Consider the following 26,568-nt stretch of genomic DNA (forward strand, 5'->3'; position numbering starts at 1 on the left):
ACAAAATCATGTGCATGACCATGTTCACAACATAGAACATGGTGAAGCTAGGCAGAAAGTATAAGGGGCTTACACTTGCCGGCAGGAGCCAGGATAGCATTCAGTATATGACTGACTATGGGCTGGATGACCGAGGTGTTGGAGTTTGAGTCCTGATAGGGTTAAGAATTTTCTCTTCTCCACATCATCCAGACTGGCTGTGGGGCCTGCCCAGCCTTCTATACAATGGGTACCAAGGGTAAAGTGGTGAGGTGTGAAGCTGACCACTAACCTCAAATTAGCGGCGAGGTCAAGAAAATTTGGATTCATATATTCACTCCCCATCTTCATGAAATAGTGCTTAATTAGTTAAGCACAGGGACAATTTTACCTTACCTTTTACACCTGGTGGCGGTCAAGTTTATGACCATTCAAGTGACTAAACTGCCATTGCAGCATAAGACAAATAAGATAGGCATGATTGCTTTGCAAAGCTTGGACTGAGAAAGGACTTGTAAAAGGAAAAACTTTCAATAACATGTTATATATGCAGTATGTACACTTGATAAGGTGAAGCATATTCATGAAAGACAAATCCATCCCCCTTGCCAGAGAGGATGTTTCACATGGACTATGACCATAAGGGTTCAATCACCCCCCCTCAAAAAACAGACTGATTGTAACCCACAAGAGGCTTGGCGCCAAGATGAACTGATTGGCGGTAAACTGCCAGTTGTAAAGTAACTCTGCCTAGTTGCAAGTTGCGAGATGGCTGAATGCCAGCAACAACATAAGCAGGAAAGGCCATTGCTAGGATACGTTACCAAGTGGTACTGAGTAGTGAACACATAGCAGCCTGAGAAGGGTTAGTGTGCGCTGTTGTGTCAAGTGCACAAATCTGTAAGAGTGCATTTTATAAAGGATCACTAAATCCAATTACCAATCCACACCCCATGTCTAGTCACCATGATCTGACAACTTGGTATCAGAAGTAGTATAGGATTGGAACCCAAGTGAAGGATAATCATGGTGGTTTTCAATCAACTGGTAGCCCTCTTTTGGAGGCTAGAGGTCAATATGGATGAAAGCAAGAGGTGATGAAGGCCTGTTATAAAAGGTGAAGGCCAATAATTACACGAGTAAAAGAACATTTTGGGGATTCATTACCAAGCGATGACTGGTGAAAACAAAGTAGCCTGAGAAGACATAGTATGTGCTGCAGTGAGAAGCTGAGTGCACAAATTAGCAAGGGCATTCTAAGTAGCTGTAGTTATGACTTATATAAGTGCCTAATCAATCCAAATCTTGCATATAATAACTAACTCATGATAATATTCAGCAAAAATTTGCAGAAAGCCTAATTCATAATTATCAACGGAATCAATGTGAGAAAATAGTGTTTGGCAGCATGATGATCTAGCTAATGATCTGTTTATTAGACCAAACTCATTTCAAACATTGGCATTAAATTTTGTATACCAACATCTGATGGAATGCCATGGATGTCTACTCTTTCAAGTACTGGAAAATGGCTGAAGATAAACTGGCTTCCCCCTGAAGTATTGGCCACATTGCCCATAACCACATGGTATAACAACCTAAGAAGAGAATTAACATAATTAGTTTCTTAATCAGAAACAATTATGCAGTCCTGTGATTAATGCCAAAAGTATGGTATTTTCCTGGGTGCAGAGGGTTGCATGTTATATACTGTTTTATGGCAAAATGGCTATAAAGTATGAAATATCAGTAAGAACACAAGAGACTGAGAAAATGTCTTTTATTCACTCCTTTCCTCCACCCTTTCGATTATTACTCCAATCTGCAATGGCATGAACTCTTGAACACCAGCTTTACTCACAGTGTGAGTCAGATAGGAATGTTGCACTGATGGCAGTTAATGAACTGCAATTTATGTTATGTAAGACTGTACAATTAGTAATAAAATTGAAACAAGCTTAAAAATCACACTTAACACAACAAAAGCCCTTTCTTTCTGTTCCATCTGAAATTATGTTTAAAATTATATCACAATTTCCACCTGCACACATATATATAAAGGGAGGAAGGGTCAGAAAAATCAACTCTGCATTGTATATAGTACAATTTCAAATGTGTACCCTCAGAGCCTGAAGAGGGTGCAATGGAGCAAAAATGCTAACCTACATCCTACAAGAGACCGAGCATTATCCAAATGCTATTGTGACTGCTCAAGTCTCTCTCAGACGGCATTACATAAAGTGACCAAAATAAAGCTACAGTCTAAGTTACCAAAGAAGTTGAGCTACACAGTTCTAAAACTAGGGCATTGAGAAAGATACCCCACTTTTTATAATTTCACAAGAATGTCTGAAAATGTGCATAATGAAATCTGTATTACCCATCTCTTCCTTCAAGGACTGCATGGATTACACAGCATGTGCGCATGTTTTGTGAGAGTATTCTGATATCTGACAAACTCCTACATCAGCTGTCCAAATCAGACAGTAAACTTCTCTTGTGATAATATCTTCTTTTTATTCCTGCCACACTGATGGCTGAGTCCTGTATAACCTCTCAATGAAAACTGTTGCCATAGTTAATTTAGCATGACCTTCCAGAATGACATAACAGCAACAATATAGTGGGAGGTTATGGCTAATGTAAAGAAGTAATTTTGAAGATTAACATGAAATTGGAGTGTTTTACATTTGCAATGCAACTATAGGAGATTGGTAGAAGAAAAAATGAATGGCAACCAACTCACCATTACAGAAGGACTTCTGTGCATTTAACATTATGAAGATTCATTACATAATATTTTTATAAAAGTTCATGTTGTAGGCAGTATGTGACATCAAATTTTCACTGTATATCAGACTGGTGACCTTGTTATTATCTTTCTTCATATCCCCTTACATAATGACATTTCTTGCACTGTGCATCCTCATTTTACATGTGATGGTATTTTCATTTAATAATAAAATAGATTATGTCAAAACACTGCATTTTTCTAACATGCAACAAACGTCATTTTTAAAAATACAATCCACAATTAAATAAATGTACAGATGTAATGGAATTAATTGTTGCATTTCTTTTTCATAAATGTATGAATGTTTAATATCACATTCTATTTAGTCTCCTCTTTATACAAATGTATTTGCTCATATCCCCACAACACCTCATAACACTCTGGGGATCAGGATACAGTATTTGAGAAAATATTATTTCTACTTCCACATCCTATATTTGTATGGATAGGTTTAAAGACTGAGGTATCCCACAAATGACAAAAGTACATATGTATAATTACTTTAACACAATTTTATTTCAGCAATGCTTTTATAGAAAAAAGGTTATGACAAATAAATTAATGAATATCAATATTTATATTTGATTTAAAACCACCCTACTTAAAACTCTGTGTTTTCTTTGTGGGTCTTTATGAAATGCATATATTAGAAATGAGATGCTTGAAAAAGCAAACTCATTTGACCTCTGAACATGTCCATTTTGCAGTTCACTGATGATGACCATTGAAATGAATACATATTACATCTGAGAAAACAATAAAACCTAAACCAAAGCTTAAAACATTGTAGCCATGGTGGTCTCAACACAATGTAACTTGTTTGATCATTAACATTACACATGGTTTACTTTACAAATTTCTTGGTGCCATTAAGGCTATTAGATTTCATTTTCATATACATTAACATACAGAAAACAGTCACAACTCTGTGCATGGAGCTATACAGACTTTCATAATTTTATAAATTTGTTCTCTTTCCTAGAAAGAAGTTACTTTTATTATTAATTTTTTTGCAAGCTTTAAAAATAAATACCGAGTCTTCGAGACAAGTATAAAGACTCGATCCACTCAGTTTCATTACCATATGTTGTTTAGCCCACACTTCTCTACTATATTGCTTAGCATTATAAAGTAAGATTTGTACATCTGAGAAAACTTGCTGTGCAATATTTCAAGTTGCCCAAACACACATTTCTTGATTACTTTCATGGAAGTGATGATGCACAGGAGGGTCTCTATAACACCTCGGATAACACTTCATTCTGTTTATATGCTTGTTTTCCATGTCTTATAATACCTTCTTCAAATAAATTACTTTTCACATTAAGGGCTTTGTTTATTTTGTGCTAGAAATAAATATTGAACAATCCATTGCACATATGAAGTAACCAATACTTCGGTGTCTGTAAGTGGAAAATCTGTTACATTCCATATAGGTCTATTTCTTTCTTTGTTCCAGCACCAATGCACCAACACTTCAAAGAACCTGGTTCATATTACGCACTGTTCATTTACTCAAATAATACACAACTTACACAAGGAATTCTGGATCACTATATTCATTACCACTGTCCTCACTGTCTTCAACCATCTTCCTCTTCTTTTTATGCCTATGCTTTTTGTGCCGTTCAGGTTTATGAGTCTTATGTGACCGATGGTGTCGCGTGTCTTTCACCTCTGGTGGGCGTGGAGGTACAATAGTCAGCTTTGGTACTCTCTGAGGAATTTCCTGTACCTAACAGAGAAAATTAATTTGTTACACACACACTCACACACCTTTCTAAGTTGGCCTAATAGGGGAAAAGGGTAGTCTGACTTAGAGAAAAGTCCAAATTACATGTAACAATTCTATTTGGCACATGGCAGAAAGGGTAGTCTGAGTTAGAAAAAGTGCAGATTACATGTAAACAATTCTATTTGGCACATGGGGGAAAGGGTAGTCTGAGTTAGAGAAAAGTGCAAATTACACATAAATAATTCTATTTGGTACATGTGGGAAAGGGTAGTCTGAGTTAGATAAAGTGCAAATTACATGTAAATAATTCTATTTGGCATATGGGGGAAAGGGTAGTTTGAGTTAGAGAAAAGTGGAAATTACATGTAAACAATTCTATTTGGCACATGGGGAAAGGGTAGCCTGAGTTAGAAAAAGTGCAAATTACATGTAAAAAATTCTAATTGGCACATGGAGGAAAGGGCAGCCTGAGTTAGAAAAAGTCCAAATTACATGTAAACAATTCTAATTGGCACATGGGGGAAAGGGTAGTCTTGAGTTAGAGAAAAGTCCAAATTACATGTAAACAAATATATGTGGGACATGATGGAAAAACAAAGGGTCTGCTTGCACAGATTAATGATAGGAGAGCAGTCTCATCTCAGAGCAGTGTACAGGTGTAGTAATACAGATCTTTATTAATATGTTGGAAGGGTTCCCTTTAAAAGCAGACAACTATTAATTTCAGGAAATATTAAACACTATAAGTGTAGTTTTCTAGATTTTTATGCTGATAAGATGAAAACTGTTATCATTAATTCTCGTTCAGGAAAACTCATTGTTCTTTATTAATAAAATACTCATAAAAAAGAAGGAAGTCCAAATTACAAAGGGCCTGAATTGAGCTTTTGGTGTATGTATATACACAGAAAATAAAACTAATTTCATCCTTCATTTCTTTAACTATATGGAAGTACTACTTTTTAAAGAAAACACAAGTCGCTTGATAGGAGACTGCAGTAGAACAGGAACTGTTCAAGTGCTTGTGCCAGAGCAGTGCGAACAACACTCCACTATAATGTCAAATTCTGAAAGGGCTGACAAAATTACTATGAAATTAAGCCACAACTATCAGTCCTCGAATGTTTGATTACAATTTTTTCAAAACAGATACAATATTGTAAGAAAGGTGACCAAAGAAGACAGCATGAAGCTAAACTTTTGTGACTGATGTCTCTCAAACAAATGGCTCAAAACAACTGCAACATCTTCTCTTGACCGTTTCTGGTCATATGATGATATATAACTAACATGGTGACAGTGCTTCCATGGACAAATGTTGATACACAATTGACGAAGTTACTTTTGCATTTCTCCAGTCATATGTCGATCATATGTCATTTCTTGCTACTTTATTCTGTGCTAACAGGTCCATGAATGTTTTGTCTGCCTTCTTCTACCATCTGGAAGGCATAATTTGAACTCCTTGTGGAACAAATGTATATTATTGTGTAGTGTTAGGAACATGGCTTCACGTTTGGGCAGCCATCTGCCTTCATGCATGAGAAAACGAAAATATAGTTCCGTGCGTGTTGAGGATGAAGAATTTATTAGTGATATGTTAAATTAAGAACTCAATATACACTCTGATGATGAGATGGATTTGGAAAATGAAGGAGAAAGTGCGACTGAAGAACTGACCAGCGAAGTGTCAGAATGTGAGAGTGAGAGTGAAACAAGTGCTGTGCATATTGATGTGTGGGAACACATGACAATGGGAGACAAGAAACCCAAGGCATACACATATATATAGCCCATGGATTATTTTAGTTTATATTTCAATGATGAGCTATTGAATAACACTGTTATAGGGACAGACAGGTATGTGAGACACAGAACTTCAAAACTTCAGCTTAGCCAGAGGTCCATTTGGAGTAGGTGACCTGTGTCAGTTCCTGCAGTGAAGGTGTTTTTAGGTCTAATTATAAATATGGGCCTAATCCCATTACCTGACATAAGATACTATTGGTCTAGTGAGTGGACTTATTTACTTACTCATGAAGCTGAGGGCTTCTGGAGGAGCTGCTAATTCTGCAGCTACTCAAGAATTTCCCAGCATTTTATGGAACCCGAAGGTTCATTATCATGATCACAAGAGCCCTCCACTGGTCCCTATCCTTAGCAAGATCAATCCAATCAATACCATCCCATCCTATCTCTCTACGATCCATTTTAATATTGTCCACCCACCTACACCTTGGTCCTCCCAGTGGTCTCTTTCCTTATGGCTTTCCCACCATTATCCTATATGCGTCCTCTTCTCCACCAATCGTGCTACATGCCCTGCCCACCTCATCCTCCTTGACTTGATCATTCTAATTATACTTGGAGAAGAGTACAAGTGATGAAGCACCTCATTATGCAGTTTTCTCTGACCTCCTGTTACTTCATCTCTCTTCGGTCCAAATATTCTCAACACCCTGTTCTCAAACACCCTTAGTCTACGTNTTCAAAACATCTGTTTCCTATCTTTATATCATGATTTTTCTCTGCATTTTGGTGACAAGACAGCAACATATACTTAGTTTTCTCAGTGTTTACTTCTAGACCAACCTCTTTACTTGCATCAATTAAAATTTGTGAGTTTTTCCTTATGGTATTTACATTATCACCCAGTAGATTTACATCATCGGTATAGGCCAACAGCTGATGTGTCCCGTTTAATTTCAGTCCCACCTGGTTTCCCTGGACCTTCCTAATGGCATATTCTAAAGTAAAGTTTAAAAGCAGTGGCGATAAAGCATCTCCTTGTTTTAGACCATTCTGGATAGGAAATTTATCAGACAAATGTTTACCTAAACAGACTTTACCATACGTTTCGTTTAAACACATTTTAATCAACCTAACTGGTTTCATGGGTATCCAAAACTCTTATCAGAATATTGTACAATACTTCCTTCCTAACTGAATCATACGCTTTCTTGAAGTCTATGAACAGCTGATGTACTGTCTCATCATACTCCCATTTTTTCTCCAATATCTGAGGAATGCAAAAGATCTGATCTGTAGTTGATCTGTTACATTGAAACCCACACTGATGATACCCAATAATTTGATCTATATATGGACTTAACCTTGAAAGAAGAATATTGGATACAATTTTGTATGAAGTTGATAGCAGTGATATCCCCCGATAATTACTACAGTCAGTTTTATCACCCTTCTTGTGAACTGGTACAATAATAGAGTCTAGTGAGTGGACAACATAGGTAAAATTTTTTTGTGATGTAATGTCTAGAGATCACATTTTACAGATATTTTGGTTGATGCATGTGGGAAATGATACCACAGAAGACCGCATTTGGGCCATCAAAAGAACAAAGAAAGTACAGGACGTGACAGAACATGTACAGAAACAGTTTCAGAAATATTTTGTTCCAGGTAAAAACATTGCAATTTGATCAGTCAGGTTCAAGGGCAAAATAATTTTCAAGATTTGTAATCCAAAAAACTTATGAAGTGGGGTATCATATTACTTGGATTAGCTGTGAGTGTAACTTGTTATTTTCACAGTATAATTCCATATTATGGAAAACTTACAGGTGATGTGTGTAACTTGCCATACTCAGAAAACCCTTTCACTTCAAGAACAGTTCTTTCCATGATGGACAGATTAGAACTCAGTGTGTGGTGTTGAAGGCTACCACCTTTTCAATGACATGTATTATAGCGATGTTAACTCTTTGCGGACCGGTGGCACATTTTTATGCCCAGCGCTTTTATACGTGGCGGGCCGGTGGCATATTATTATGATTTTAGGACAAGTTATGTTGAAACACACTATACCTTGCACTGGCGCCAGGCAGACGCATGACTGGTGCGTGATAGACCTCTTGAATGTTTGCTTTGTAGTCGGTAACATGAACCCGCTGTTTATGACCAAACTGTTTTCCTTTCCCACTCCAAAAGAAAATGCCTGTTCATCTTCCAGCTGCATGCAGCAGGCAGGAAGTTACCAGTGCAAAATGGATCAAGGTTGGAAGAGGTTAAGGTCCAAGCGTTTTCTCAGAGAACAAGAAATATCTGACTTGTTCTCCGAAGAGCTGACGTCCCTTGTGATTCTGCTAGTGATAGTGACTCACAATCTGATAGTGAGTGTGGCAGGGGAGAACAAAATTTGTGGGCACAGACAGTGAAAGTGAAAGTGACAGTAGCTCCAAAAAAGGTGCGGGTAGCAACACTGTGGGGACAGCCACATGGGGAAAAGTAGACAAAACGCCTGCTTTGGGACAGTTTACTGGAAATCCAGGAGTGAAGCAAATTCCATCGGACCCAACCCAAGTGTCTGAAGTAGCGGAACTGTTTTTGGAGATAGTTTCTTTGACATGCTATATCAAGAAACTAACAGATACTATCTCCAACGCCGTGAACATAATGACAGAAGTTATAAGTTGCTGAAGTGGGTGGATGTCACTTCAGCAGAAATGAGAAAACTAACAGCGGGAAGCAGCCTTCTAGGTGATGCCGTGTTTGTGCAGTACACAAAAAAAAAGGTGTATGACTGTCTACAGGTGCAACTTCTGTGTAATGCCACTTCACAAAGGGGAATGTTTCCAGAAAAATCACACTCTCAAGCACTTCTAGGAGCATTGGTAAGTGTTCTCCAAAAATTTTAGTTCATAAAATTAATTAGGAGATTTTATATTAATTTTTGAAGTGAACAGTGTACAAGTTAGGGCAGTAGGTTTAAAAATGCCGGCCCCCAGGGTGATTTAAATATTTAAATTGCCGGTCCGCAAAGTGTTAAGCTGGCCCCAGAATTGGACAATTGAAAATGTTTGCTTTTCAAATTTATGCCCTTGTTGCACCACGTTTTTGGGCTCAGTGGCTCAGCAAGCATTTATAAACCTGCCGTCTTGGCTGTAGATTTCTATCCAAATGCGATGACTGGAACGGGGTAAACTGATATATGCATAACATACAACCGCTAAAGGCCTCAAATCTGGAGCACGCTACGTTCTGCTTGTACCAGTAAACACAAAGCTACTACCTATTAATGGACCAAGGCATAATACACTGTAAGAAACACTCATAATGGAATTAACTTTTGTATTATCTTCCACTAGAAACAAGTGCACATGTTCATGAAATCATATACGGTATCATTCACAATATAAGTAGGGCTCTGAGAATAAATCCAAGCCTCAGTTACAGCTGACAGTTATAAGGAGGTAGATTCAGGAGCGAAATTGCAACTGAAAATGATATCGCAGTTCAGAAGGAGGAAGACAACCCCATCTAGGCAATCCAGGATACAATAATGTCCATGAACAATGGTTATAAACAAGCCCATGACTGCTAGAGCAAACAAATGCACACCCAGAATGGGAATGATGAGAAACACAAGAGTGGAGAGAAGATAACAAACAAACTGAGGCCATGAAAAGAAGTTTTGGAAAGCAATCTCAATACTGGAGAGATTCCCAACTATAGAATCCTGGTTATAATTGCTGTAAAAGCTGTGGAAAAAATTCAAATCTACACTCGATATGCTCAGTCTTCAGTGTTGCATTTTATCATTGGTGAATTTGTTTTGACATACATATTACAAACAGCAGGCAATAACTATTAGAGTATACAACATAGGATTGCCTGCATGCAATACAGATAGCAATGCTACCAGCACCACTAATGAGCTTTGCTTTGCATTTTGGATGTGTAAACGCTCCGCACAGTGGCAACTTCTCTTACTGACTGAAGTAGTGAAGTGGGTAGCAATTCCCACTTCATATCTGGGTGATCACAGACTCAAATCTCGCCAGCAGTACTAAGGCTTCTCACCATTTTCCTCAATTACTCCAGGTAAATATAGGAATATTATTCACATTAGGCCTTGACCACTGTCTTTCACATCCTTTCTAATTTGCTATTCACTAATCAGCCTATCATTTGATACTATATAAGATGAGGTACTGAGAGCATTGTTAAAAAACCATAAATCACAAACAGACAGACAGACAAACAGACTTCTCTTATATTCAGGTAAATGCAAGAGCTATCAATTAGACTGTAAGCACACTTTTACAAAAAGGAATGACAGGTACAAACAAATCTCTTCTTTCAAAAAGCAGCCACTTCCAAAACATGATTTTGTAAAATTGACATATGCAGAAAAATAAATTGCTGTTTCACCTTCTGCTGTTCATGTTGCATGTGTTGCCTAGATTTATCAGGTATGCCTTGATCACATCCAGCATCAGCTGGCTCAGATGGTCGCATATCATCCCCTCCTAATTTGATTGTGACTTTTGGTGGTGGCCCACTGGGTTCATCATCATCTGGATCATCTGGGTCAAACTTCAACATAAGCTGCTTGAACTAGAAGAAAATCAAATATTTTTCCTTGAGCTTCATAACCGTGAACTATTTCATGTTTGCAAATTTCCGTAAAATTTTCCCAGGATGGTCCCTTTGGCTTGAGAGACCCTTCTCAGAAATCTGAACTTCTTTTTTCAAGCTTCTCTTAAAGACCTGGTGACTCATAATGTATGCTGAATGCAATTAGTTTGCAAGCAAATTAAAAAAAATAAAGTTTTGCCATACCATCCTATAAGCATTTAAGAAGCAGCAGCTGCAGCTGTTCTAGAATCAGTGACTTCCAGCTTTGTTTGCTAATTAATCACCTGTGGATTTTTTTAAAATTATGTTCAATTAAGTACTGCCCTCTAAATACTTATTTGCACTAGCCCAAACACTGAGAAAAATCAAGTTCTAGGTACTGCAGAATTAGCTGTACTGTGAAATTAACTGAGTGTCCTCTAGTCTTAACTCTGACACAGTATATGCTGGGTAGATCCAAAATCCATCCTGGAAAAATTACAATTAGGAATGCCTCTGCTGGAAATCAAATCCACTTCCAAGTCCCCTTGTGACATCAGATATCTTACATAAATAAAGGAGATGTTTCTGGAGCAAGCAGTTTCCATTACTATATACTGGCATGTAAGTTTCATTCTAATCACTACCGTTTGCTGCATGATGGTTATTTATTCAAATAATATGTACTTACATCCAAGTATTGTTCTATTAACGCTCTTCTTGCAGTTTCATCCAAAACACTTGCAGGAGAGCCTTGCCGAAGCTTCTGTAATGTTGCTTTTGGATCAAAAGAGGAATTACTGCGGCGATTCACAGTCTTCTCATACACTTTTGCAGATTCTGAAGGTGAATACTGGGTAATTTTCCTGCAAGTAAAGGCTACGTATGAAATCGTGAAAATAATAATTCTTTCAATGGATGAAAATATACATGCTCAATCAGATATGTATCATTAATATAGTCAAAGTCTGATTTATAAAGTTCACAAAAAATTTCACCATAATGGGTACCTGTATTTCCCAAAAATGTTTCAAATACATAATCTTCAAATGTGTCCCATAACTTTTAATTGCATATAGATGGCACTAAAGTTCAATAAAAATAAAGCATGTATGGTAATATTTATTCCTCTCATACATTTGCAATAAAAAGGTACAAAAAGTAGCATATTAGCTTCTCCATGTTTCTGGATTATTGAGTTTTTGGACTTCATCCATTGTCTGGTGTTCTAAAGAGCACAATGTTCAGAAACTGGATCTGTTCCAATCCTCATGTGAAAGGGTAGAGGGACCCCATTGTGCTTGGTCTATTAGAAAGATCTAACATCAATCATTGGGCCAGATCCAGTTTCAGAAATGTTGTGTTCTTCAGAATACTGGACAATGGGTAAAGTTAAAAAACTTGATAATCCTGAGTGTTATACACCATAGCCACAACACTTTAGAATCAACTTCACTGTGTTTGTCTGTCCTGTGTCTGTTAGTCTGTCTGCTGTAACTTGAGAACTGCTACACTCGTTTTCACCAAGTTTGGTACTGGTAAATTTTACTACAGACTATAAACACAAGTGAATTTTGGTTAAAATTGGACAACAATGATGATCAACATGTGTTACCAGGCACATCTTATGCATACCTCACTAGATATTTATCAAAATAAGTACTGACTCAAACATAAGCTGTGGGGTGTATGTCCAAATGCACTTTCACCGTAAGTCTTCTGGTTTTTGAGATAATTACATAATTGAGTTCATGTTGTCTAAAGAGGTTATGATATAGCTGCAAAAGTAACAAGGAATAATTCAACATTCCTGATATCTTTATGATTATCTAAGCTCAGAAATTGAAGGTTTGTGATGACATAACCTCTTGTAGTCACAGTCACTTTTTACAAGAGAAGTTCCTTCAATATTTGCTGCACCAACAACAAACAAAGTAGACCCACTTGTAAGTATGCTAAATTACATGAAGGTTATTTGGAAGCAAAGATACAAAGTCCAGAAAATATTTGTAAAGCATTTTTCTTCTTTGGGATTCACTGGTAGCACTTCCACGGTACACATTTATTTACTTTTCAACATAGTCACCCTCGATTTCAATGCACTTACTGAGCCTGGGAATGAGTTTTTTTATTCCAGTGTCATAGAAATCTCCCGCCTGCTCTCTTAGCCGTGTCATCACCACGTCTAGAACTTCATCATCATCTGAAAAAAATCTTTCTAGCCAGAATTTCCTTCAATTTAGAAAACAAGTGATAGTTGCTTGGTGCAAGGTCTGCGATGTGTGGTGGATGGGCCAATACTTCCCACTTCAAAAACTGAAACAACTCCTGCGTGGCATCAGCAGTGTGTGGATGGGCGTTATCGTGCAGTAAGCAGACTCCTCATGTCAGCATTCATCTCCATTTGTCTTGAATAGCCCAACACAGTTTCTTCAGCATCTCACAGTAAGCAGCAGCACTGATGGTGTTGCCTTCAAGGCAAAAAATTGATGAGAAGTGGCCCCTTCCTGTCCCCTGAGGTGGTTGCCATGATTTGTCAGTCTGATGGTGAGGTTTCGAACGTTTTCACTGTTGGTGAGTGTGTGTGGTGCCATTGCATTTATTGTAGCTTATTCTCAGGTGTGTGATGAGATATCCAAGTTTCAGCTCCCATCACAATACAGTCCAGAAAGTTGCCACTTTGATCCTCATAATGTGCGAGGAATGCCTGCGTCACAGCCACTCTATTTTTTTTGTGATCATCTGTCAACATTTTTGGCACCCAACATGCGCACAGTTTCCGATAGCCTAATCTTTTTGTAACAATTTCATGGAGAACCGTTCTTGACGCTTCTGAACACTGTTGATGAAGTTCATCAATGGTTAAACGTCTTTCAGCACAAAGGTTTTCATCAGTTTTTTGGATGATTTCATCAGTGACAATGGATGGCCTTCCGCTCATTTCATCATTTATGATGATATTTATATCACTTCTTCCTGCTTCAATTTCATAACACCATTTTGCTACATTCTGCCTGTTCATAACATCTTTGCTGTAAACAGAAACAAGTTGGCCATGAATTTTAGCAGCAGTTTCTCCTTTTTCGTGAAAAAAAATCGGATTACTGCACAAAACTCACATTTTGTGGGATTTTGAATTGACATGGCCATTTTAAACACATACTGAAAGCACAACGTTGCCATGACTGTGGCCAGTGAACTCTGATCTGTCATGCGGTTCCTGTCTCACATGGCAGCAATGCCATTTATGAGGAAAAGTATTTCCCTTGCATTTTTACTGCACTTGTATCCTTACTTTCCAAATATTCCTCAAGCATCAGTTCGAAACACAAGCAGATTCACTGGACTATTTTGTGTGCCTTTCCCTCTACTGAAAATGCAAAGCACACGGAACGTTCTTGACCTCTAAGTGTGCTGCAAAACAGTCAGCTTCTTCGTAGTTCAAAGGTCCAGCAATCCAAATCTTCATTCTCTGTATTCCATATTTGTTTCTGTGTCTCTGGTTTTCTGTCACACAGAATAGGTGACCATATTTTGTCTTCAAAATGGTAAGCCAGCTGATTGCCTCCAGCTCTGCTTCTGGGTCAGATTGTTTCTGTTTTACTGTACCCTCTCATTCTGTCCAGCTGTGCTTCACACTATGTCATGTACTTCCTTCCCCCATTGTGGCCTATGATGAGTTATCTTCATGACACACAACTTAGCCCACAACCAATCAGCATCCTCCCTTCCCTTTCGGTTCCAAACTTGTGTGACTGAATGTGAGGGAAGTTATCTCAGCTGCTGGAACTCTTGGCAGATGGACATATTAAAAGTTCTGTTTAGCTTATTTAAGACTATGTCACTTGGGTCAATACTTTACAGAACCAAGTGACTATTTTGATGCCCCCACGTCCAAAATCTTGCGCTTCATTCAAAGCGTGGGGTTGCTGAGGGAATAATTAAAAAAGGGGAAGCACAATAGACCACTGAGGTCGCGGTTCAAGGGCCGAGAGGGCCTATCCCTCATACATTCATTCATTCAAAAGTTCTGTTTGTATCCTCCTGATGTATGCAGTGTGTAAATGCAGGAGCCTTTGCCACATTCTGTGTATGTGTATTTAAGGAAGTCTTGTACCTAAATATACAATGAAGTATTTGTTGGATGTTACTTTTCTTTTGTGAGCACGCGCCATTTTGGATTGCTGTCTGAAGCCGAACTGACTGTCATACCAATCACGTTTCTTGGTGCATCTTTGGGTACTACCTTGTATGACATAGGCCTGCAGTTACTACATGTGTGTAAGTTGCACGTCAGCCAAGTCTAAAAGAGTTGTATGTAGTATTTATGCTCTAAGTACGTATTAATCTGTCATGGATTTGTTGTAGTCAACCAATCATAACATCTGCCCACAGTTCATGGAAATCTGTGCTGTTACAACTGGATTATGATACTCAGATTTCTTATTGGTTACCCACATGCTGATATTTCATGCCATACTAACTCCATTATGGATCTCCATGCTATTGGAGGTTCTAATGTTTAACTGGTCTGATGACTACGTTAGCTCACTGAATAATGTGACATGCATTCTGCCATTTTTCACCTTTGTTTAAGCTTCTCACTGCAATTCTGAGTTACTGTCCTATGGCTCCATTTCACATTTTTATTATAGACTGAGGCCATGCTTTTGAATCATGCTTCTTGTTAATTATTTTCAATGATATTCAATTTTGTTTTTGAAACCGTTTCTTTCATTTGCTATTATTTATGTGAAGCAAGGAGAGAGCTGAAGCTACTGTATCCTGTTTAATATTATCTTGGTGCTCCTCTTGTATTTATCCCATGTGTTTATTCTTGAACAACCAAACATCTTGGGAGCATTGTAAACACAACAGCAGACGTGGTGAGACAAAAGTGGCATCATCTGCCTGTTACAATTGAGGGTAAAAGCAGACGGAAAGCTTGGAGCAAGCCACTTTTCAGTGGGGAACAATGACAACACAAGTAAATCTATACAGTTTTCCTATATTGCAGATGGAAGGCAGCATCATACAAATGTATTAGACTTCAATTTCACTGGCACAATAAGGACACAGCAGAACAAAAAAATCACAACTGTCAATCACCAACTTATGTCAGAAGACTGTAAGGCCACCTAAATCCTGTATTCAGGCATATGGTACTCTGACACTGGAATACAGACTTTAGTCTCCCAGATATGAAAGAGGCAAAGAGCATTGTTTAACAGTGTCATTATGCAGTACCAATCTGGAAGACAAATCTGCAAAATGTTTCAGAATGTAATAGCTGGCTATGAATCACTCTTACGAAAAGGGTGCTGGAAAAATGCCCATTACATACCAGATTTTCCAACATATCTAACATTAAGAAACTGAAAATCTGTTACCTTCTCCTCACTACAATTAAATTCTCATTATAAGCCATCACTCTTACAGTGTATTTGTTAAGTTCATACTTACGCATCACTAATGCCATATAGATCTTTTAGATGCTGTTTGAGGACTAACAAGAGTAAGCACCCTTGTGATGCTGTAATACATTCCTGAAGTACTGTGGTGTCATCTGGAACCCTACCCAAAAGAACTTCTTCATCCTCATCATCATCCTCTTCCTCAAGATAAACCAATTCAGTAGCTCCTGTTTCAGGATTCAGTCTGGCTTCCTGACTTGTGTTTGTACCAGGAAGAAGGGCCTGCGGAATATCAAAACTCACATTGCAGCCATTGCATGTTATAGGCACATTCTAACATTAATATACGAGGGACAGCCAAAAAGTTCCCGGAATGGTGGTATAGCACTCTAATGGTAGGACATACGGCAACGCTTACCTTCAAAGTAGGACCCTTGCGTGCACACACACTTGCTCCATCGATCCTGCCTTTGTTGGAAGCAGTGGTGGAAGGCTTCTTTTGGAATCTTCTGGAGCTCAGCTGTCACATTCGATTTGATGTCCTCCACAGTTGCGAAACGTGTCCCACTGAGGCCTATTTTCAGAGTAGGGAATGGCCAAAAGTCACTTGGAGCGAGATCTGGAGAGTACGGTGGTTGCGTGATGACACGAACGTTTTTCTCGGCAAGGAATTGCTGCACAACAAGCAATGTGTGGCTCGGTGCGTTATTATGATGCAGAAACCACTGTCCCTGCCACATGTCATGCCGCTTCCAACGAATGGCATCGCGCAACCTCTGCAAAACTTGCACATAGAAATGGCCAGTAACAGTCTGTCCAGGTGGTATGAACTCATGGTGCACCAAACCATTGACGTCAGAGAATGCAATGAACATCACTTTGTCTTTGGATCTGACAAGGCATGATTTTTTTGGCCGGGGAGACGACAGTGTGTGCTACTCTCATGACTTCATCCTTGTCTCCAGGTGACAGGCGAACACCAATGACTCATCAAGAGTGGCGATCTTTTTGAGAAACGTCGGGTCCTGCGTACTTTTGTCAAACAGATTGCCAGCGACCATCATGCGACATTCCATCTGATCCGTGGTCAGCTGCCTTGGAACAAACTTTGCACTGACGCGTCTCATCTTCAAATCATCGGACAAAATGGCATGGATGGATCCATGAGAGAAATCAACTTCTTTCTCCAACTAGGCGATGGTCATTCTTTGATCACATCGAATCAGTTGTAGCACTTTTCCAATCATTTCTTCAGTTCCAGATGTCAAAGGTCTCCCGCTGCTCTCATCCTCTAATGTCTCCTGCCCATTCTTAAACCAGGAAAAACCAGTTGTAAACTGTGGATTTCTTTAGTGCAGTATCACTGTAAACTTGCTGCAGGGCCGACTGCGTCTCTGAAGCATATTTTCCCAACTTGCACATGAACTTGATGTTCGCATGCTGTTCGAACTGTGACATCGCACCAAATGACCAACACTCACGTCTAATTCAAACGGAACAGTAAGAACACTGCACATTGAAACCTGTCCAGATCTGTTGTGCCTGCGAGCAGACATGCTAAGCTCCCTACCACAACAGTGTGTGTGCTATCTTATCGCTTGCTCTCCATCTGCAGGGGAATTCCGGGAACTTTTTGACTGCTCTACGTAATATTTCTCGATTCTTTGTGCACTTTGTGGGATAAGCTGTAGGAGCTTTCATAACTTCGTATTTCACTCTGTTATTTCTAAACACATATTTTTTGTACAATTTATAAGTATCAAATAGCTGAGATGAGTGGGATATAATAACAGGGAAGGGAGACATTCCAAATAAAGGCTGAAAAACCCGAAGGAAGGGTACTCTTCATATACCTCTGCATAAATGGGAGCATAATATTAAGACGGTTTTTAACGAAATTGCATGTGAAGGTGCAGATTGGATGCATCTGGCTCAGAATATAGTCCAGTGACATGACATTTTCAACATGATTGAGTCCAATGAAAGGTGGAGTGTTTCTTGACCAGACAAATGACAAGAAATGAGGATTTTTTTATGGTGAGACAGACTTCTGGTTTTGCCTGTGACTTCAGGACTAACAGTTTAGACAGATTAACCCGTTGCCGTGGTTCGTCGTGTATGTTTCGTCAGGGATTTAAATCGTCTGGGGGGGTTCGACGTGTATGTTTCGTCCAGCTGCACACGTATGTTATAACGCCCATAATAATTGATGGTTTTGCTGTAGATTGTTAGATTTTTCACTGGCCTGTTGTCAGGAGGACTGTATTTAATGACACACGCGTTTAAGAGCGCTAAGTCGTCGTTACATATGCCTGTCTTGCAGCAACGTTCCTGTGGCTATTGCGAGCTGTTTCTGTTATGAATGATGTGTTTTGTTTGCTCTGAAGCTATAAACACCAGAGACTGATATGTGCNTCTTTGAGAATCAACTCGCAGTCCTATGATAACAGATTTTTACTATACTCCTCTGATAATCCCTCATTCGTTAAAATATTAGGGACTTACCTGGCAAAACAAACAAGTTCATAAGTTCTTTGTATCCTGAACTGCCACATCTATGTTTAATGGAACATCACTTAGATTCCCGGGATTTAGATCACACTTTCACAGAGCATTACAATCTTGGTGCTGAATATTGTGAACAAACTCTTAGAGAAGGTGGAGTATGTACTTTTGCATACAAAAAATGAAAAATTTCAAATGTTAACAAATTTTGCAAAGAGCAAGACTTAGAAGTATGTGCAGTTAAACTTAAATCCCCACTTGGCAATATCTGTATTCTACCCATTTATACAGCTCTGTCTGGCAAATTTTCATATTTCCTAAATGGCTTAGATGCCATTTTAAAATCCCTGCACAGTATTAATCTAGAACTTATTATCTGTGGCAATATTAATGTAAACTATCTTTTTGACAATAATATGAAATAACAATTAGACACCTTGATATCTTCTTTTAGCCTCTTTTGTACAGTGCAATTTCCTACTAGAATCCAAAATAATTCAATCTCTGCTATTGACAATATTTTTATTGATAGTAGGTGAAGTGAAAATTATACCATAAGTCCACCGGTTAATGGTCTGTCTGATGATGGCGAGATTATGTATATAAATAACATTAACTTATAAACATATAACAGTTGCACCCAATCAGCAAAGAAATTTTAAGTTCTCTATGAATCAGTTTTTGACTCAATTATGTTATGAAACTTGGGACAATATTTTTTGTGATCAGAATGTTCATACAATATTCAACTCCTTTCATAATATTTATCTAAGAAGTGTCTACTCTAATTTTCTGGGGGGGGAGGAGGACAAGTTAAGATAAAAACTAAATATAATTCCTGGATAACATGAGATATAAAGATTTCATGTCAGCACAAAAGAGAGCTTTATTTAAGTAGTAGGGCACTAATGACACTAACTTAAGAAAGTACTATAAACAATACTGCAAAATATTATCTATCATGAATTCTGAACTAATATTTTGAGAAAACTCTTATTACAGCAATATAATTTTTAGACTACCAAAAAAATATTAGAATTATGGTGTGGATCACAGATAGAGAGTCATGCAGAGAATATTTTAGAGAACTAAAAATATTACCACTACAGTTTCAGTATATATATTCACTTTCATTGTTTGTGATAAATAATAAACATAATTTTAAAGTAAATTCTGAGATACATAATATTAATACTAGGACTAAATCTGATCTGGATCTCTTACCATCTCATTTGTCAGTTTTCAGAAGGGAACATATTATAATGGGATTAAGATGTTTAACAGTTTACTTGTTCCAATAAAGGATTTGCCCTCAATTCAAAACAATTTAAATCAGCCTTGAAAAATTGTCTCTTATACATGAGATGAATATTTTAAACATAAGAAGAATTTTTTATAATGCTGTTTATATAGTACATTGTATAAATAAATTAATTATAATCTGATATTTGCTTATAACTTTTAAGCTATGTTTTTAATAAGGTATTACTATTGAGTTGATGAGTCCTGTATGCTTGTTAAATTACTGAATTATGTACAAGTATTGTTTCCTTATTGAATGTAGTTGTAAAGTGACGAATTCTGTGCACAGAACTATGTATTCATATGTGACATGTTCCATATCTTATGGCTTTGATAAGCCAGTAGGGATCTGTGGAAATAAAACAAAGATATATATGTAGATACAGATACAGTTTCTCAAGAAAGACTGGTTCATATAGTTGCCTGAAAACACAGTGTGCACAGGTGGCCAACTGCTTGTATGCTTAGAACAGAGGAAAAATTTATTTCCAAGTATCACTTTCTTATCCAGACTGTAGATGTGATTAAATTAATGGCTTCATGATAATGTACACATGAGGAACAACCAGAACTGTTGCTGTGATAGTGAAAGATACTCCTCACTCTGGTAAGAGAGCCCAAATGCAGAAACATGTATGTCCTAGTATGCTTGGACCGTGCTATTCATACATACACAGTGCAGTCTTGATTACATGACCCAAGGGGAACCAACACGTTCTTGGATTAATGAAAATGTAAGATAATAAAGAAATGGGTGGGGAAGGGAGCCAAACAAATTGCAAATTTAATGTAAGTCCTATATAACTATGAAATCAGAATTATTAATAATTATTCTGCAGAGCAACTAATGTAGCAGAGTAAAGAACTACAGGGTGAATTGTATAGAACCGGCCTGATGAATTTCCTAATAATTCCACAGGTCGCGCATATAACCGCTCAGTTACGACATAATAAACCGTGGGCCATGCTGAGTCGAATGGTGTGTGCATGATCTGGCAAGTGGCAGACCTTATGCTGCAAGGTCAAGGGCAATCCCAAAATGTGTCTGCAGTGCTCAGGCGACAGTCGTGGAGTACACTGTTGAACAGAAAGCGTTTCTTGTGCGCACGTACTGGGTGACAGGCTCAATTGCAAACACACAACTGGAATTCAGGAGGAAGTTTGGAGTTCGCAAGAAGCCAGCGAAATTGACTATACAGTCCTTGGCTCAGAAATTGCAAAGGACAGGGGCACTTTTAAGTGAACGTGGTAAAAACCGTGCCAGAAGAAAAAAATGCAAGTGTGCGGGACAGGTAACTGCAGTCTACCAAGAAATCGTTACGTCTAAGCCAGGAAACTGGGTATTCTTATTCAACGTGTCAATGGGCTGCAAAGAAAGAGAATCTTCATCCCTACAAGATCACCAGTGTTCAGGAATTGGGTGATGTTGATAAAGATAAATGGGTATGGTACTGTTTATGGTTTTGGGAATTCATGCACGATAACCCCAGAATTTTGAATATCACTTGGTTTAGTGATGAAGCATGGTTTCACCTATCAGGTTACATAAACGCACAAAATTCCAGGATATGGGCATCTGAAAACCCACATGAGATTGCTGAATCACCACTACACCCACAAAAAGTGGGTGTGTGGTGTGCCATTTCTGGTTTGCGAATCATTGGACCGATCTTCTTCAACATGACCGTGGACAGCACCTTATACTGCCGTATTTTTTACGATTTCGTGCAGCAGCTAGATCATGTGGAACTTACACAGGGTTATTTTCCACAGGATTCAGCGACGTGCAAAATGTCCAACATGTCCATGGAACTGATTGAAAGCTTCTTCCCCTATCGCGTCATCTCTAAAAAGATGTGGCCCCCAAAATCCCCCTACCTTACCAGCTCGGATTTCTTTCTCTGGGGTTTACCAAAGGACAGGGTGTATGCAAACAAACCACGTACATTACAGGATTTAAAGGACATTTCAGCTGAAATCAGGAACATCACTGAAGAAACACTGCAGTGAGTCACAGCGAATATGTGAACGCGGGTGGAGGCGTGCCTACTTGAAAATGGCGAACACTTTCAACACCTGCTCTGATCACGGCACACAATCCAAGATAAGGTATGTGTAAATTACTTTAATATCTGTATGGTATATTTTATATTACAGCTCATTTCGTTGGGCCAGTTCTATATGAATCACCCTGTATTATTTAATGAAATATTTTCCCAATTAATTAAGTTGAACAATGGATATTAAATTAATTACAAGTAAATGCAATATTTAGTATACAGCATGGAAAAACACAAAAGTAAAATGTTAAAAAAATGAGTGATTGAAGTTTATTTCCCGGCTTTTCTTCTCTTACTTGTGGTGAGGTTACACCAGTGCCTCAATGACATATCAGTATTAGTTGTCCCCCCTGTTGTTCAATGTAAGCCAGTACACCCTCAAGAGGTGTGACCCCAATGCTATGACTTGTTCTCGCCATTCTCTCCAGTGAATCTCTCATCATCATTCATTGTTATCCAAATTCACCAGCTATTATGTCACGGTCAGTCAGTTCTTGTTGTCCTTCTCCATCCATTGCTGAATATCATCATCAATCACTTTCACACAGCTTAGAATTGTTTGTAACAAAGGCAGCAGGTTATCACAATTTTCTTGCACCATTTCTTGTATATTTTCATCTCCCAAAAGAAATCTTCTTCATGATTGTGCCACTTTCTTTCTCTTTTCATTTCCCATGTTCCTCAAACAATAAACCTATACTCTGGTGAAAATGCAATTGATAAAATGAAACACAATCACAGTATGTACAGTAAAAGCATAAATCACTAGTGCAGACGAACAAACGAAGCTATGCTCATGGTGTATGTGACACACTGACAAAGCAGCAGTGAACAGGCAAAACACACAGAGTATAACATTGTAAGTAGCAAGCTGGATGGCTATGTCAGATTAAGTGGAATGTCAGATAACTGGGACTCAGTGACCTAATATTGTTTGAATTTAAGAAATTAAACTAGTATCCCTACTACAGCAACACCAGTTACTGTGATCACATTTCCAAACTCTATTTAAATTCTACTGTAGGGCATTTTATTAGCTGAAAATTATAGGAATAATATGGAGTGGAGAATTTTGGTCACTATTCGTCTATGGAAAATAATGCTGTTTACAACTTGAATGAGTAGTGATGTAAAAAGTTGCAATACACAGAATATTTTGGCAGGTAAAATAATGAATAATATTTCCACTGTACACTGACAACATATTTTGTAAAGTGGTTGTTGTTTAAAAAAAAAAGCAACTTATTTTAATTTCCTTCAAACTGTCACAACAGAGTCTACTGAATGTGTTTTCAATGCTGTAACAGGGTCTGCAGTCTCAATCAGTTTAACACCTTCTTCCAGTGCTTTCCTCAGATGACTACAGGTTCCCTAGTTTTCTGTCTGATAACTGGGATTGATTTGAATTCATCATAATTTTCATCACACTCCTCCTTGGGCTGACTGCCAGTGAAAGACAGGCAATCTCTTCATTTGTACTTGTGATGCATGTCCCACCTGTCTCCACATGAAATGACAAGAATCTGTACTTGTTTCATGATTTATGTTCTCCACTTATCTTCTATATATTGGACGAGTCTTTACTTCCTATCTGATTCACAGAAAGTTTTGAAGGTGTTCATAATTCACAGGGCAAGGTCCTTAATCAAAAACACAATGTTTCAAGGCAAGAAAATTAATTTAATGTAAGCTGAAACTTGAGGGGGTTAAGGAGCAGTATGTGACCCCAGGATGTGCAGCCAACCAGGGACTGCATGACACTAAAAACTGGGTAGTGTCAGTTATCGCTGCTAAGTTCTATCAATACTACATCCTCATCACAGACCCCAGGCAACGTTGTTTGGAAAGGTAAAGTACGGAAGGGCGAAAAGTGATTTTCTGACACTTTAATTGGAACCCACTGGCTAAGGGAGTAAATTCCCGACAGAAAATTGTAGGTCCTCCAAGGTAGCAGGGGCTAGACGCAAGGCCAGCTCCCTTGCACTGTAAAAAATCAAATTGCTAAAATAGCTCAACAAAGGATAGCCGCACAGATAAAATAGGAGATGACCAAAGCGAGTTCTAAGGAATAAAGAAAGTAAATTAGTGAGTTACCTGGATTGTTAATACTTTACTGAAACCTGGGAAAAGAACTGTCAGAAGAATTGTACAAAACACAGATGAAAGCAGTGGCTTTGCAAGAGATAAGACTGACAGGAAATGGACTTATTAGTAAAAAGGACTTCCAACTGTCTCATAGTGGTGCCCAAAAATCCTGGCAAGCTGGAAAGGGACTTTATGTAATGAAGGAAATAGCCAAATACAATGTCAGATTTGAGGAAGTAAATGAAAGAATCTGTAAGCTTAGGATTAAAGGAAAATATAGAAATTTTACTCTTATCAGTGTTTATGCTCCACCAGAAGGTAATGATATAAACCTCAAAAAGCACTTCTATGAAGAACTGCAAAGAGCTTTAGAAGGATGTCCAAGAAGTGATGTGGTAATAATATTAGGCAATCTAAATGCCAAGTTGGGCAGAGAACAAATATATAGTAACATCTCTGGGAAATATACATTGCATAATGCAACTTCACCAAATGGCGAACTAATGGCAGAATTTATAATAGCTAATAACATGGTAATTATGAGTACCCAATTCCAACATAAAGAAATACATAAGGGTACCTGTATAGCACCCGACCATATTACTGTTAATCAAACTGATCACGTCATTATTAATGCAAGTAAAAAGGATTTTATAGAAGATGTCAGAACAATGTGAGGACCTAATAGAGATTCAGATCATTACCTTGTTAAAACGGTAAGAAGGCAAAAATTACCCATAGCTTATATGAAAAAGAAACTCATCATGAAGAAGGATCATATTGCATGACCTCCAAAAACAGTGACAGTACAGAACCATATTAACAAAGAAATGAGTGAAGCAAAGGAATTTTCAAATGTAAACAGAGAATGGAAATTTATTCAGTCCAAAATCGTTGCAACAGCCGAAGAAGTGGTAGGAACACAAGTCCAGGTACCTAGAAATGAAAGGTGGGACAATGATTGTAGGAGAGCAACAGAAGATAAAAATAAAGCAAGACAAAGACTCATACAATGTATAATGAGAGTTACCCATGAGCAGTATAAAGTTGAAAGAAAAGATGCAAACAGAGTCTGCAGAACTAAAAGAAGGAATTGCTAAATGACAGAATCCTACAAATTGAGGAAAATCATAGAAAGAATGAAACTAGGAAGTTAAGATTTATGAAAACATACAGTAGTGCAATGCCAAGGATGTGCAGAGATCCTGATGGGAATTTAATAGTGCATCAACTACAGGTATTACAAATAAGGAAGGAATATTTCATCGAAATGTTCATTTTGCCAGAAACAGAAAAAATCTCAGATATTATGGATGACTCAGAGGGCGATAATGACTTGTATACTGAACCTCCAACATACAACAAGGTATGTACAATAATCAACAGACTCAGAATCAATAAAGCTGCTGGACCAAACAACATTACCCCAGAGTTAGTTAAATTTGGTGGACGAACACTGAAACGAAGAATATATAAGCTGATACTGAAGATATGGCAGGATGAGGAGATCCCTTGACAGTAGGGGGAAGGAATCATAGCACCAATACATAAAAAAGTGATAAGTTGGCATGTCATAACTACAGACCAATAACTTTATTAAATATCTCTTATAAAATTTTTGCAATTCTACTGAACAATACTCTGGTAGCTACTATAGAAAGTAAACTGGATAACTGCCAAATGGGATTCAGGCCAAACAGATCAAAAATAGATAACATATTTATAGTTAGAAAAATGCTGAGAGTTTAATATTGATATTTACAACATATTTGTAGACTATACACAAGATTCTGTTAAGAGGTGTCAAATATTATACTGCCTCAAAAACTACAATGTTCCTTCCAAATTAATCAGACTAATAGCAGCAAATCTCCATAGCATAAAAAGTTAAAATAAGTGGGGAGCTTAGCGAAGGATTCCAAATAAGCTGTGGAGTGAAACAGGGTGACCCATATTCTGCATCACTTTTCATACTGGTTATACATGAGACCATAAAAAGTCCAGACGTTTGAGGTAACATTTCCACAGTGTTGTGCATATGACGATGACATACTCATTACTGCGAGAACCAAACAAACATTGATTAACACACTCGAAGAGCTTGAAAAAGCCTCACAAAAGTATGGGCTGTTAGTCAATGAACAATAAACTAAATTGAAGAAAGACGACTTTCTTCATAGTCATCGCCGTGAAAACCTCAAAACTTACATTAATAAACTAAATTGTTCTAACTGTTCCAACAAACCTCAAACATTCCAAGATCTCAGATGCAGTGATGTAAATATAGAACAAGTTTCTCGTTATAAATATTTAGGGTCTATAATTAATGCAGATAAC

General features: G+C 37.9%; 1 protein-coding gene across 3 annotated transcripts in view; it reads right to left on the bottom strand.

Annotated features, from left to right (window-relative positions):
- Positions 1–1,742: 1,742 nt before the first annotated feature.
- The window catches only part of LOC111869334 (nipped-B-like protein A), a 238,205-nt gene continuing 213,379 nt past the window's right edge, over positions 1,743–26,568 (bottom strand). For all 3 annotated transcript variants that reach the window (XM_023860790.2, XM_023860789.2, XM_023860788.2), the window contains 4 exons: positions 16,329–16,561; positions 11,557–11,731; positions 10,680–10,865; positions 1,743–4,508 (listed from right to left, as the gene is read on the bottom strand). In XM_023860790.2, the coding sequence (XP_023716558.1) occupies positions 4,305–4,508; positions 10,680–10,865; positions 11,557–11,731; positions 16,329–16,561 (798 nt within the window). In that variant the 3' untranslated portion in view covers positions 1,743–4,304. The remainder of the gene's footprint in view (positions 4,509–10,679; positions 10,866–11,556; positions 11,732–16,328; positions 16,562–26,568) is intronic.

Source organism: Cryptotermes secundus, unplaced genomic scaffold (genome assembly GCF_002891405.2).
Source record: "Cryptotermes secundus unplaced genomic scaffold, Csec_1.0 scaffold541, whole genome shotgun sequence".
Classification (NCBI taxonomy): Eukaryota; Metazoa; Arthropoda; class Insecta; order Blattodea; family Kalotermitidae; genus Cryptotermes; species Cryptotermes secundus.